The 16529-nt window shown below is 33.0% G+C and overlaps 1 protein-coding gene across 9 annotated transcripts in view; it reads left to right on the top strand.

Annotated features, from left to right (window-relative positions):
• Nucleotides 1–16529, top strand: part of LOC125050391 (endophilin-A) — a 30680-nt gene that overhangs the window by 5505 nt on the left and 8646 nt on the right. For 8 of the 9 annotated variants that reach the window (XM_047650230.1, XM_047650227.1, XM_047650231.1 and 5 more), the window contains exons 2-5: nt 7196–7269; nt 13674–13742; nt 15400–15616; nt 16020–16153. In XM_047650230.1, the coding sequence (XP_047506186.1) occupies nt 7225–7269; nt 13674–13742; nt 15400–15616; nt 16020–16153 (465 nt within the window). In that variant the 5' untranslated portion in view covers nt 7196–7224. Of the gene's footprint in view, nt 1–4624; nt 4750–7195; nt 7270–13673; nt 13743–15399; nt 15617–16019; nt 16154–16529 lie in introns of those variants that run through there. The other variant, XM_047650228.1, reaches the window with a different exon arrangement.

Raw genomic sequence — 16529 nt, 5'->3', positions numbered from 1 at the left:
ATTCCTATGGAAATGCACGTGATTATTTTAACTAGTGTTTATTTTTTTACTTTGTTATTTATATGATTAAAAGAATATCATATTATATAAATTACCCTTAAAGCTCTAGATAATCGTGATGAGGCAATTGTGTCTAATGCGATATTATTAAAATTTCATAAAATTTGCCAAAATATGCGCGCGCAGCTTACTTCGATCCAAATGTTGGGGCATATGAATGAACCGCCAGGTCATCATTCCGTCTACTCAATTACCTTTCCACGTCAATGTGAGGTCACGATTACCCTTGGACCTAATTAGTCATTGTAGGGAAAATATGCCATCCTTATAAATATAAAAATGAACATATGTTACAAAGCACTCATGTTAGCAAATGTCGACAAGAAAGTGAGTTAAAAAGTTAATATCTTCTTATCTATATATATAAAAGAAAGTCGTGTTTGTTACAACACTTATAACTCGAGAACGGCTGGACCGATTGCCATGGTTTTTGATTTGTTGGATTTGTTTCCGTCCCGAATAGCAGAATAAGCAATAAAATATCGTAATAGTTGTCGAATAACAATTAAATTATTAATTAATTTTACGAATGCAAAAACCATATGGTGCCATCTGTTGACGAAACTACGCATCATTTTACGTCGCATTCGTGTCAGTTCAAGAAATTCCGATCTTGAGGTGAATGCATTGCATGATGCTAGATGCATAACCATGCTTTGATCCTGAACAAAAGATGTTGGATATCAGAAAGTGCTTAACATGCAGTATCGCCATATTGACGCTAGAGAGAAGATGCCTAATGTGTAAAACTGCCATTATTCTTTCGCAATGGCAAGCAATAAAACATTTCTGTACTTGCAAAAAAGTTGTATTAATGTAATACTTAACATTAATGAAATCCTAAAATAAGTTAAATTAAAGTAACAACGATATTATAAGGTTGTAGGGCGGAACGAAGTTAGCCAGGTCAGCTAGTATACAATAAATATTGGTGAAATTAAAGTAATAATATTGTCGTAAAAACGCCGACGCCATTTTGTATATTTAAAGACGTCCAGCTACATTGCTACATTATGTTTTTAAAGTTTTTAGTTTTACATTCAAATAATGTTATTTTAACATTGCTTAATTAATGTAGTATAAAAATACTAAAATTATAATGTAAATTCAAAAGTACAGTAATAAACTATATTCGAATCAAAATATAGGTATGATATAAATAATATAGGTAGTTTTTAATATAATTTTAGCACTGGGAGAGTACCATATGTACCGTAGATAATTTTGACTGAAACGAAATCTTGTAACATACAATTATTTTAGGAAATTTGCTACACAAAGAAATCAAACTGGTTAACATTAAATGCAAATATTTTTATAAATATATTCATATTAAAATAACCTAGTTAAATTGTCCATAATATCTAGCATTTGTAAATTTAGTGTATAGATTAAAATCTACAACATATCAATATTGAATCTTATTTAGAAACGCCTTTTCAGCATCTTTGCATCTTTTGATATCCGGAAAGTGGAGACATTTTCTAATATTTGTAGTTTCTTGCTTCTAGCGATCTAATATTGCAAGGAAAAAATACGGACTACGTGACTGAGAGCTTTTAGTTCTGAATGAAATAAAGCTGTACATAAGTAATCTTGACTACTTGGCATTTACTTGTGAAGGATTGTGTCTGTGTTCTATAGAATACATATATACGTATATAGAGACTTTTGTTCTGTTCCTTTTATTCTAAGAATATATAAATAACTTATATTTTGTTTATAAGAAATCTTATTCAGTGATTTCTCGATTAGAATAGATAGAACATGCCACATATAAAATATGCAGTGCACATACATTTGATACACCTGTAAAATCGGGAACAATAGAACATTTCGTACATGTTTCACTGCGGTCTAAGCAGCTTTAAAGCGTAGCATATTTTGTATAAAATCAATTCTAGGTCAGTGTTTTAACTTATAAAGTACTATATAATAACTATTTTATGTATTCACGCTTGGGAATTGTACAATTTAAATAGAAATTATGAAAGTTAACGTGTAACGGATTTCTTTATATATAAGTACGATTAAATATTGTGAAATCCTTAAAGTGCGAAACTTATATTAGTATACAGAAGATGTTAAACAAGTCTTAATAATTAATAACTATGAAAATTAATGACACAAAATTAAAATTTAATATAACAATCAAATATATAGTGTTTACATTTTTCTTAGCCTACATGTTACTAATTAAAATAAGTTTGATCCCTGCGTACCTTAAACGCTGACAGCATTTCCTCGCTGTATTGCGATACATATGATTTGAGCGAGGAAAGCACCAGCTCTTTGGTCACCGGTACTATCTGTGCACTTAAAGCCCATGGCCCAAGAGTCTCTACTTCAAAGGGTCCAAAATCGAAGTTGAAAAGACTTGATAATTTGAGAGGTTTATTATTTTGCGCCCGCTCTGCGGCCTCCCCACCTTTTTTGCTTGTCCGAGGGAGATGAGACGGGGCTAACGTGAAAATTAATTACTTAATAATACGAGATGAGGAAAATATTCATAATAAAAATTATAAATGTTTAGAAAAAAAATCACTTTTTAATGTGTTAGACATTTCCGGCCTAAAATATCTATTTTTATCTTTTAGGTCCCATCTTGTTTTGAGCGCTTTGAAATAAGTCAAACTGCATTAAAAAACATGGAATGACAGCTCTTTACTAACAAGATTTAATTATTTTTGATGTTGTAGAGTAACTAAATTATTTGCTTTGTTTCAAATTAATTCGAAGTAAATACGTTTTAAATGTCAAGAAACCTTATCTTGAAGGTATATTTTCTCGACAATTGAAATAGAATATATTTAGCTAATAAAACAAATTAAGATTTTATTTCAGCTGTTATTCATAGATTACGTAGGCGAAAAGCCCGTGGGTTGCAAATAGCACTCCTTTGATGAAGTGCACCCACACGGTTTTATTTGAAAGAGCACACGGTGTAAAACTCTCTTATTAGTACCTTGCTTTTAGTTTGATAAAGAGTGACAATAGGTAAGTCTCCAGTGTTTAATTGTTTAATTTTCAATTCGATTCTCGCTTTGCTAAATCTTCTCCTGTATTGACATAACTGATCAGTTTTTTTGATATCGAGATGGAATTTTAGATTTTAACAGAAGGAGACGGACTAATTCTAGAGTTGGAAAGCGAAGAGTAATTAGGAGAAGACATGCCCACTGCTTCTATGTAGTGTATACTATATATATAATATGGCCGCGTCCATGCATCGGGTTATCTCTCTCCCTAAAATATGGCGAGGGGGCCGATGGCTGGCCATGCGTCATACTCGTGAACGGGTGCTACTTGTGGTGACTGGTCGTACTTGAATTCGTGTATGCGGCGATGTTAGTTATTTCGACTATGTATTTGCGTATTGTGCCCATGAGAATGTAAGTGCGTGCTCCTATTTCACTATGCCTCCTGCTGATAGAGGACAGTTTTTAATTTATTTTATTATTATTTATTACTTAAGATGTCATGTGGAACATGGTCTAATGGTTGCAGCTCCTTACAAACGTTGTGTAAAACAAAAACTTGGCAATTAAAAAGAGTGGTGGAGAGTTTATTGCCAGTTCTTATCTTCCGTTCTACGCCCTTGATTCGAGAACTGGCAGTAAATGTAAAATTAGAAACATTTAATGTATATTTCTTTTTTTGACATTCATAAGTGTCAATTGTGTTACCTATATGAACAAATGAGTTTGACTTGACTTGACTGCACGGGAGGTTTTGAGAGTAAAGGCTGCGTCTAAATTATAACTGTCAGTGACAAGTTTTTTTTCGTATTAAATATTCGCTCGACCATTATTTAAATTTATCAAATTTATGACTCTATTATACATATATATATATATTTTTATTAATTATGTATATTTGATATAATTGTTTTAAATTAATGCGTTTTAATGGTTAAAACAGTTCGTTAAATCTGATAGCAGTACTTCTTTTAAATTATCGTTACAAATACCGTCATTGTTTTATATAAGTGAAATGTGGTTATTATAATGATTATACTTTAATTTTAAATTAAAACTTTGACATGAAAGAAGTTCGGTCGTAAAAGAGAAACTTGCGGAACGTGTACAGTGAAGACAAGTTACGCGGTGCAAATGCAATAAACTATATAGGGGCGTCCAATCGTTTCTCGGTCCTTTTATATGTAATCGTATATTCCTACATTTTCTTATATGTATCTTGTGAAAAATATTTACTTTAATTGTTATACATATTAAGTTTATCTTCAATTAGCATTTCTTTTCCTCGTTATTGATAACGAACTTTTTAAGATAATAATTTAAATATTTCCTTATATTGTTTTATATAATAAAATAAATTAGATAATTTAACATTAGAGGTATGGAAAAGTAGGTGTCATTAGCGTACGCAATCAAGCAAATATGAGACGTAGTTACGTATATTTTTATTTGTTTAATCAGTTGATGAATAAACAAATGATAATCGCCCCCCGCATATATAGAATATATATGTAAATCATTTTGAAATAGAATCTTGGATTGATATTGGGTTCACGTAGTGTGGGGGCGAGGCTGCGCGCGCACCTATATTCTCTACGGAGGAACGTAGTTGTCCCCGAGCTACGAAATACGCGTGACCGCTACGCCTCCGTAGCACTGTAGCTCCGTAGCATTACTACACATTTTGTGGCATTTTACAAAGGACCCTGAGGTAGGTGTCATGTACATTATGCTTTAGTGGTTATAATATATCATAATAGTTATTATAATTATTATTATTTTGACATTTTAAGTGGCTTTTATTACGGATTATGGCTATTAAATAATCGCACAATAGACTTTTATTGATTGACAAAAGTGGCTATTTTTATGACTGCTTTGATACTGTCGCAATTTTCGGCTCTTCAATATTCAATATAATGCTTACTGTACTATTTTGAAGCACGGTCAATTACTGGGTGAATCCAATTTGGGCGAGAGGGCGCATCTTAATAGCTACGTGGGTAGCATTAGTTTGCGAATAGTGCTTAATGGCACTTTATATTGACCTCGTACTAGAAAATGATGGAATCGATTAAATGTTCGAGATCTTATAAACATGTATGTATGCCCTAATCGCTTAAGATGTCTCTTAGGTACGCAACATAAGTGTGAAAGTTTATATATTTATACAATCTACAATTTTGCTGGCTAATATATACAGCAAAATGATGTTAAGCATAACTAATGTAAATAGGTTTCTCAAGGGACATCAGTGATTATGATTCTCATACAAATTTTACATATAGGAAGTTTATATGCATGCCTATAAATATGTTTAAACTATACTTCGACGAAAGATATGCGACTACTCAGGAAGTACCAAGATTAGTAAGATAAGTTTTCTAAGCTTCAACTTCAGTATCTCATCGGCTTATGTCAGCAATCTGCCCTTATAAAGGACTTTCAAGAAAAAGGCTCTTCTTATCTTCAAACGGCGAGATTTATTGGAGAATCTTTTGATCAATATTCTAGAGATTCATATTTCGAACCGAATTCATAAATACTGTAGCGACATAAACAATTTGACATGAAATATGTATAATAATTATAATTCATTAAATAAGTGTTACCTTAACGTACTAACAAAACCTCAATTTTGGTTCGGGTAGTGATTAATTTCATTTCAGTTATTTTTTTTCCTTAGAATAAACTGTCATTTTCATTTTACGTAAGTTAAAGTAAACATGAATAATGAATATATAAAGTAACTCTTAGTAAACCAAATTGCAAATTGAACACTTTTTCCCCTTATTTCTGCAATTTACGACATTAAAACCGTTCTTCTAATTATCAATGGAAATAATCTTTCAAGTATCAATTTCATTCATTATACATTACTTTGTAAGAGTTAATTGAAGCCGGCTGTGAGATTCAATTCATACGATACATGCTATTGACATGTAAAATTAATTGAATGATTCAGGGCAACATTTTATTTATTTTTATTATCGGTGAGGCAACAGTGGAAAAATGAAAATTTTATTTATGACTGTTAACTAGGCTACAAAAGGCTGTAAGTCGCTTGCGTTAATTACTTATCTGCCGTTCGCATTTTGTATCCAAATATTAATACGACTTGTGCTATTTTTGTATAAGTATCTACGTACTATGTTTATCTAAAAATCTTTCAGTATAATACCCATTGACTCTAAAATTCGATATTCCAATTTTGAAAACATCTGGAGGCTAACTCGGCAGCTATTTAATCGAGTATCATTAAACCTCATGGACTATTTACATACTAATTGTCGAATTTACGTCACTGGAATAATCGAGGTTTATACGTTTAAATGCTGAACAAATATTCAGTTTGCAATTGTAATTTACTCTCCAAAACATAAATGTTCGTGCCAATATATACTTAATTAATTATGTACTACAATTATTGCCTCGTTGTTCACTTTCTCTACTCCTGCTATGTACTTATCGTATTAGGATAACACGTGATTGTTCAGGCTCCATTACATAATGTCCGTCACACATATCGATCCGTCCGCGTGGCGAGTTGCCAATAACTGATGCTGTTCTTGAAGTCAGATGTGGCTAAGTGTCGGCTACGTGACAATCCCATTAACTTTGTTAATATACGCCACTTGGAAGTGATACCTTCCATATTAACATACCATAACACTTGTGCCTTGCCCTAAGGATATTTGTGTGGTTTATTGTTAGTTAAAAATTTGTTGCGTGTTAGCTTAGTACAATAATTTATGTTTTTCATTTTTGTCAAACATTGAGCCTAATTTTTGTTTACCGTACGCTCGATATGCAAATTGCTATAACCGTGTGTACTAACTGACTGATGACTCCATAGACAGAAATACTATGTAGTTCAGTTCGTCACACATTTTTGTGAAAAAGATCCTGTACTAGGTATTATTTTTTATTCGGGGTCGCATACATCAAAATGTGTTATGAGATTTGAAGAAAATTACTTAAAAGTAAATACGCGTGTTTATAGAGTTCATAGCCCGTACAATGAGGCCTAGGAATGTTTAATTATTAAAAAACTGGCACGACGTGGAATCGAATCGCGCTTAGCCGTGAGACCCACGTCTACCTAAAACGGAGCTTATAAAGTCGCGTTATTAATTAAATACTTTCTCTTGTTACAGATTTTTAATTAGGCACTACTCACGCAATCATGGCATTCGCAGGACTTAAAAAACAGATCAACAAAGCTAATCAGGTGAGTTATAACTTCTGAGGCCAGGAATATAAATTAAAACTTATTATACAGGCTTTGGGTGAGGTAATAAAGTTTTCAATTTGAAAGTCTTTTAGCTTTAATCAAAAATATTATAAGGAAAGATATTTAATGTACTGGAAGCTAATGTCATAAAAAGTGTTTTATATCTTCATAACTAAGACCCATATCCCTTTGTTAGTGTTGCTGTATAGACAAATAATAATGAAAGGGCTTTTGAACGAATTTTGTGCTAAAACGTTTCGCATTTACACAGAATAATTTGCACCATGTTTGAATTGTGATTGTTTGTAGAACGTCATCTATTTTCTGGTGTAACTCTTACGCTTAATAATGCTTATGTTACGATTTTTTTAATATAAGACTAAATCGATATTATGACAGTCGTTGTGATAAATTATATGAACATTTAATATGGGAAACTTAACTCTAAAGTTACTTTAAAATGCAGAATTTTTATTTTTAATAAAAACAGCCATTAAGAATATATAGCAAGATTATTGTATTATAACTTAGAATTGTCGCGAGAAAATTATTGTTTTAAGATTTGTTTTACATAGTATATATTTTAAGTATGTAGTTCATGTCATTGTTACTTTTATGTAAATATTTATTCTTCATAATACCCATATAGTAAAAGGTTATTTTTATGATTATTACAGAATTTTAAATATAAAAATATACGAGTATGTTAATTTGCCTGAGTACATCAAATTTAAAGCCACTCGTGTTAAAAAATGGATTAGGGCGTGGTCGCAGCGGTTTTCTTCACGCAATCAAAACGTTGTAGAAACCTTTAAATTGTAAAAGTTTCACTAGTTAATTACAACAGTATATGTATATCTATTGACGAAAGACAATTAATAATTATCTTAAAATATATATTGATATAACACTATGAAAATGCAAACAGAACATACAAATTTAAAAGTACGTAAATTTTACAGTAAGTAATGGTTTCAGTAGGAAATAAATTATAGTTTAAAATTTGAAAGGTTCCATTGCAACTTAAATGTTAGACAGGTCCCATGTCTCCGCTCGAGATAGAAAGCCTTACGATGTTACACGTATTTCAGGGATTAATTTAAACAAAAAGCTTTTATGTAACTTAAGGTGTTTGGCGGTAAATGTGGGTAGGTATTATACCTAGTAAGTTCTTGAAAAGTGTAATTGAGCGTTATTATATAATATCCTTTATAGAAAAAGAAAATACAGAATACGCTAGTTTAACTTTAATTTTAAATGTATTAAAGATTTTTGAAATAACGACAAAAGTGAAATATTCGTAAATGATGAAAACCGTTTCGTGAAATCGTCATCCATCCGTAATTTCAGTGCACAATTTCCGAGCTTGCACGTGATCTATGAAGTGGGGATGATTTTACAAATTCACTTTATCTCCCCAGTGAAGGGTGGGGTGACCCTGACCTAGTACGCGCCCTATATTGTCGATCTGGCCTAATTATTGTAGCCTTACAGTCCTGTGACATTGTGAATAAAATGGTAAAATGTTTACGGTTATTGTTGTTTTTATAAACTAAGGCGATTATTGAAGTTATGGGACTTTTGACGTGACGGAAGTTTGAACGGACACTTTCTTAAATTTGTAATGTACTGTTAAACCATTTGATGACTGACTAGCATATTAAAATAAATACTTGAGATTATCCATTTTAGATTACGTAGCGATAGGATTTTTAAATGAAACAGCTAAAATACCTATTTTTAAAGACCTGGAATTGGTGAATTTTTATACTGTTTGTCTAGCGTACATATTAAAGAAAAAACTTGGAGATCATCCATTTTAGATTACGTAGCGATTGAATAAAAAAGCTGTAATTCTATTTTAAAGACCAATAAACACTGTAAACTATTATTTTAGACATAAATATATATATATTGGACATTTAGCAATTTGTAGGGTAGATTTAACATAATAGTGCGAGTAGAACAGCACCCGGATTACGAACAATATCGCTATAATGTCTCTGTTTACTGAGCGTGACTCCCCTTCTCGTTTCTCATTAATTTCTAATCTTCTGTTGATGGCGCATAATTAACTGCAGATCACAGGCAATTCCTAATTACTATCTGCTATATAAAATGCCATTACATTAAACCACGATTTATTGGCTTATCTTTTATTGCTTGAATGAATTTTACAAGGCGGCTAAAGGTCATAAATTTAGATATTTTATTAGGTTGCGGATTTACCTAAATATCTATACTTGTGTAGCATAGTTCTTTATGTGTTCGAATCATTTAGACCCTCTAAAGTCATGTCAGAACGAAGACAAGGACAAACAATAACAAGAAAAACAGTGCCGCTAGAATCTATTGGGTAAGGCTCAGATTTCTGTACCTGTGTCCTTCCTGTACCTTCAACGTACGAGCCAGGGTTAAATACGCAGATAGAAGGAAAAGGTGCACAGCTGGGGTGTGAATCTACGAACTCTGAGGTGAGAATCGCACGCAACTAGGCCAACACTGGTAAGAAAACAAGGAGAAAGCTCTTGATATAAACACCTTTTCCAAAGGTGGGACGTGGTAATTACATTATCTCGCGCTTGTCACGTTACTGTTTTGATACAAATTCGATTGTCTGTAAATGGTTTTGAGGCCCTAAACTGCTTACATTTAAAGACAAATCAGTGAAGCAGACATGTGAACAGAGAAATGTATCGGCTCACCACTGGGACCTTTTATACGCTAGAATTAATAATTTCACTTACGGTTTTCTACATAAATGGAGTGACATTATGTAAGTAAACATTATTATTGTAAACACGGTTCAAATTATAAATAAACAATCTAAAATGTATATATCGGATATACTGTTTCTCGATCTGAAGTCATGTTTAAACGGAAACCATAAAATGAGATGTAAAAAGGAAACCAAAGCCAAAAAACAATATGCTATTATCTGATCGTCAAATAATGTTTTATCAAAACAGTAAGTTCATATTAATTAATATTTATTTATTTAATGGCCCATACATGGGAAAATATCAACTAAAAATATTATATAACTAAGCCACCTTTACAAATTCCTCCGGAGAAGAGTCTAGAAAACTTTTAAGCTGTGATTGTAACCGGGGAATGGCAGCTTGTTGACAGTCGAATGCACAGGAAAAAGTGATGTTTGCGGCGGTGGTGATAATTGTCCAGAACGCACAGTCTCATAGTCTCTCTCAGCAAGTATGCGCTTAACGTTTCGTTATTTTTTTTTTTTTTTAAAGACAATTCACACCAATTGACCTAGTCCCATGCTAAGCTGATGAAGCTTGTGTTATGGGTACTAGGCAACGGATATACATACATATTATAGATAGATATTCATATAAATACATATTTAAACACCCAAGACCTAAGAACAACACCAAATGCTCATCACATCGATGTTCGCCTCAGCCGGGGATCGAACCCGGGACCCATGGATTCGCAGTCAGGGGTACTAACCACTAGACCAATGAGTCGTCGGAATTATGCTTAAACCAAATTTTATCAAGGCTAAATCCCTACGAAGTTCTGGTGAATCATACCCTTAAACCCCCATCAAGAACTTAGTAGGGTAGAGGTAAGGAAAGAAGTAATACCTTCTTTTGTATAAATTTCCAAGGAACTTCTTTTGCAACCTTTCAATCATTACCCTATAATACCTTTCATGAGGGGTCCATATGACGCAGCTGGTTTCGAGAATTGACCTAACTAATGACGAATATAGGGCAGCTGAAATCCGCAGGACAAACCCTAACCTCCTAAATACAATATACTATACTATGTCTTTATGTTTCCTTATCAGTCGGTCTAGTATTATTTTAAAATTAAAAAATGCCAAAAGTATCTATAACTATAAACGTTTTATGATATACTAGCCGTTTCGCGCCCGCTTTGCTGGACGAATTAAAATAAATTTTATGTTTCATTATTTTATTTTTTTTCATATTTTTATTATTCTTCTTTTTAACTTCCCGCTAAGAAAATTGAAATATTTCGAAAATCGAGTTTTTAACAGATGTTGACGTTTAGAGGTTCTAGGAAGCCTCCCCGAATGTTTCCGCGGTGAAGTCCGTATGGATAAATTTTCATAAATGTAAAACAGCAATAAAAAATTTGGAATTTAATAAATAAATAGCCATAAACGCATCGAATGGTGGTAGTTTCATGTCGATACGATCAGTAGTTTAGGCGTGATTGAGCCTCAAACGAAGACCATTTTCATTATATATATATATATAGATGAACGCCGTTCACGTCATATCGAAAAGTCAGTACAATATGGCCCTGGGAGTAACATAAAGATAAGGAACAGATTAAGAATGAAATCATCTTGTTCAGCAAACGTTACACGATATTTTTAAACTGGTAATATCAGCGGTTTGAATCTGTATATTTGAAACGTAACCTAACTCATTATTGCTATCAGATTCGGAAAGTACCTTAAAGACTTAAGGGAATTCATGTTCATAAAAATATCCGGCATATTTTGTCAGAATGGCTATGTTAGTATATGAACTCAAATTAGAAAAAAATGATACTTTAAATTTAGACGTACACGTGTTTTGGGTGTTATTTAAGTAGTATAAAACTGTATTTGTCTAATGATTTCTTTTATTTTTTTAATTTTATAAACAGTGTGTCATGTCTGTGTTTAAACGTGTATTTTATTGGCTAATATATATTGTGTATTTGTATGGATATTATTATTCGAACTAAGTGTAAAAATGAGCACAGAGCGAGAGTAGTCTTGGCCTAGTGGCTTCAGCGTGCGACTCTCATGCCTGAGGTCGTAGTTTTGATCCCCGGCTATGGACAAATGAACCATGTCTATGTGTGCATTTAAAATTCGCTGAAATGATGAAGGGAACATCGTGAGGAAACCGGCTTGCCTTAGACCCAAAAAAGAGTTGACGGCGTGTGTGAGAGGCACAAAAGGCTGATCATCTACTTGCCTATTAGATTGACAAATGATCATGAAACCGATACAGAAATCTGAGGCCCAGGCCCATTTTTTTTAGTACGGGTGTAAAAATACTAATAATAAAAATCAGTCTTAGACAAAAATAAAAAAAAATGGTTTTAGCGGAGTCATGTCTCCGATAAACGATTTTTCAGTTATGTATATTGATATGAACTATCAAGACCTCCCTACCTATATGTCTCTTCTCTTAACAGGGATACGTTTCTTTGTGTGATCTGGTTATACCAGCATACTCATTTGTTTGTACGGAATTATCTGCAGAAAAATATAATTTAAATGACTAGTGAACGACACGCGCGGATGCCACGTGTCAGACATTTTTTAATCGAAGTTAAGTCACCCGGTAGTATTGGACGATAACGATTTTTGTTTTATAGGGGTAATATAATCAAAACATATGTTATATTGTTATAAGTTCATCGATTTTATTATAAACTAGCAGAATCGGCCAAGCGTTGCTGTGGCTAAGGTTTTTGTTATATTACATAGTAGTACTATTACTATTAACTAATCAAAGGAAACGGCAGGAAAACAACAGCCATGGGGATCACCATGCTTTTTTGGTGGCTATGCCATTAAATTGTAGCTTATGTGAAACGTTGGTACTTTCAACACAGCGCCATCTGTTAGATTTGTGTCAAATAATAAACAAATAATTTGCAAAAAAATTACATTGCGGGCATAAATTGAGATGTAAGCTGTCCTATCTTTTAAGTTGGATCAAACTACACACGGTGTGCAAATTTGATTGATATTGGTTCGGTAGTTTAGGAGTCCATAGCAGACAAACAACGTGACACGTAATTTATATATATTAAGATGTACCGATTTATATGGATTATTCCACTAACATCCCAGAAAGTAACATATACGTAGCCTATGTTACGTTGTTCGAAATTTTCTAGACAAACTAGCAACTGTTATTACAGTTGTACCATAGGTTTAAGCTATTCATAACTTGGAGAGCCATCTGCGGTGATTTTAATCTATTATAGGTAGAACTTCGACTGAACACAATACGGTCAAGGTAAGACCTCGACCTAAGCTTTTGTGTTTAAACGAGCGTCTCTACTTCACTCCTTTTGTATTTTCGTAATACTCCTAATGTTATTATTATCGGTAAACTTTTACCGCAGTAATTATATTTGGAAAATCGATCATTCAAAATTACCGTTTATTTCAAATTTAGAACACTAAAATATTAGCGTCAAATTTATTATGTTAAAAAAACTATTTTTAATAAATTACTTTGGAATTGGTGCTTGTGCAATAAGATTTAGATTCTCCTATTAAAGTTTAGTATGAAAGCTAAGATTAAGAGATGAGACGTACCATGTTCTAGTATTAATAAAATAGAAAATTTATATGTACGAGATGAATAACTTATGATTTGTTTTTATTTCAGTATGTCACAGAGAAAATGGGAGGTGCTGAAGGCACAAAACTGGATTTGGATTTTATGGAAATGGAAAGGGTAAGCATGTAAATTATTGTTTAGAAGTTTATAGTTACTAAAACACATGAAATAATCAAAGGAAAGTAATTTAGTTTTGAAATTAGCAAATTTTACTAAAAGAAAACTTCATTTTATCTTTAAAAGAAAATTGAAGTAGAGCATCTTTCACTTTGACCATGACACTCTCCTCTGATTAGTCTATTCATTGTAGTGTGCGTGTGTACCGATAACACTCAAACGTGTATGGAAGCTAGCACACATATATTATAAACGGGTAAGAGGAATAGTGGGGCGCGTCTTCGTGGATTGCAATATCTATAGTATTTGTCTGAATATTGGGCCTTTCCCCGCCTCTCCACAACTGCATATTTATGTTTTTATATTTCAAAATATAATAATAATTAAAGTTTATTCATGACAGAAATATCGTTGTATTAAAATTGTTCTAACAATCACAACGTACAACAAAAGGGACTAGCCGTTGTCTTGTGGGTAAATATAAAAAACATCCCGCAATGCAGTTTTGCTACGCGTCTTATTTTAGCACTAAGGCCTACAACGCACTAGCGGCTGGCCGTGATGCGGTGTGCCGCTGCGGCAGGCCGCAGTATATACGGTCTGCCGTAGCGGCATGCCGTATTCCGGCTAACCGTCCCTATTGCGGTCCTATTGCGGTCTGCCGCAATCGTCACTCGTCAGTGCTTCTTGAAATATTACAAATTCAAATTGCATGACGTGGAATAAGTGATACATGTATCTTATGTTCCATAATAAACATATTTTATTTTTTTATTTTTTACTCTTTTAAAATAGGTTTACAATATTTTTTTACATTTGTTAAATAATTATATGTGATGACGTAGGTAGGACGGCTAACCGCGCCGAGTGCGTGGAGGGGACGCGGCGCGCCGCATCATTCAACCGGTGCGGCTCGCCGCAGCTCCAAATCAACCGGAGCGGTTGACGGTTGACCGCAAGTCAGTGCGTTGTTATCGTGCGGTTTCATATAATAATCGATGTGCGGCCCGCCGCAGCGGCACACCGCATTGCGGCCAGCCGCTAGTGCGTTGTAGGTCTAAGATTTACCAATGCGGGCGGCTTACATAATACAGCGCAGCATCAATACAGACGCCAGCCACTCGAATAAATTACGTCGATGCATTAAATTTTTGACGCAAAGAAAAACCTTCAAATAAGTATTTCAGATATGATTTTTCAATCTGGTACAAGTTTTTAATTATAGTTTCTTAAGAACAAAAAGTAGTTTATTTAACGGAAATAAAGATACATTATTATAATTTTTACTTGTGAATGTTACCTTTTTAATTGGCGACGGACTACAATTCAGGTGATCATTAAATTTATCACTCAATAATGAAACACTATATTGTTACGAGATATTAAGCAATTAAATAAGAAATTTAATTGCAAAAAAAATACTGTATATACACCACCACATTGTCTTCAATTAAGGCGCACTTAACAGTCTCGCAGTAATTAATCTCTTGTCTTACTCATCATAAACCACATTTTAACTTGCTAAATACGTCTTTAAGGTGCAAAAAATCGAGAATTGTATTCCGTCTTCGTAACAATGTCATACAAAATATCCCTTACACCGCTAACTCTAGCTTACACTCTTTATAATGTTTAATTTCATATCATCATATTTCAGAAAACAGACGTAACATGCGAACTAGTGGAGGAGTTACAAACTAAGACCAAGGAGTTCCTACAACCAAACCCAACAGCCCGAGCCAAGATGGCGGCTGTAAAGGGTATCAGCAAACTGAGTGGGCAGGCCAAGAGTAACACCTACCCACAACCTGAAGGTGTGCTTGGTGACTGTATGCTCATGTATGGAAAGAAACTGGGAGAGGACACCGTCTTTTGTAAGTATTCATTAATTATTCTTAGGCTAATAAAATCTAAAAAAATCAAGGTTTTTGAGAAAAATAGTTTTCGTTTGCCACAATAATAGCGTACATGAACTTTATATAAATCAGATAAATTGTTATTTATATATGTAATATATATGTATATTTTCGATAGAGATATGTTACTTTTTGTTAAAATTATATTGTGTAGTTAAAATAATTTATCGTTCGTAAATGTTTTGCTAGTGAATCAAAAAGGAGCAGAAACATTTCTTTATTTCTGAAATTTTTATAAGCTTGTCGCAACACCCTCCGTTCAATATACATTGCAACTTAGTTAAATCACGTAATAAATACGGTTGAACATATTAAAAAACAGTTTTATCATCTGCGATAAAATTATCTTTATTTTTTTCAGCACAATGTATGATCGAGATGGGCGAAGCTCTCAAACAAATGGCTGATGTGAAGTACTCCCTGGATGACAACATTAAGCAGGGCTTCCTTGAACCCCTACACCATCTGCAGACCAAAGATCTTAAGGAAGTCATGGTGAGGCGGAATTGATAATTTTTTTTGAAAAATAATAACTATTAAAGGAAACGACCACTATATATATATACAATTAAATCAAGTTTAAATACTAAGACCTATAAAGCATAGCCTTATAAATAAAATTTCTTGCTATAAAAGAAACTAATGATAGCAAAAAGATTATTTATTTAAAAGGCACTACGGGCACGCCGTTGTGGTAGTAAGACAATAATGAGGGTTACGTTATTTCAGAAGCATAACACTTATCAGCCAAGTAAAATGGCTCATGACAAATACAATAAGGATATAATATAATGGAAAAACTAATAATAATAAAATTATAATTAATTAAAATTTCATATCAAAGCGAACTTGCAAGAAATAGAAATGATCT

Source organism: Pieris napi, chromosome 6, assembly GCF_905475465.1.
Source record: "Pieris napi chromosome 6, ilPieNapi1.2, whole genome shotgun sequence".
In the NCBI taxonomy this organism is placed as follows: domain Eukaryota; kingdom Metazoa; phylum Arthropoda; class Insecta; order Lepidoptera; family Pieridae; genus Pieris; species Pieris napi.
This window is presented reverse-complemented; position numbering and strand designations above follow the sequence as displayed.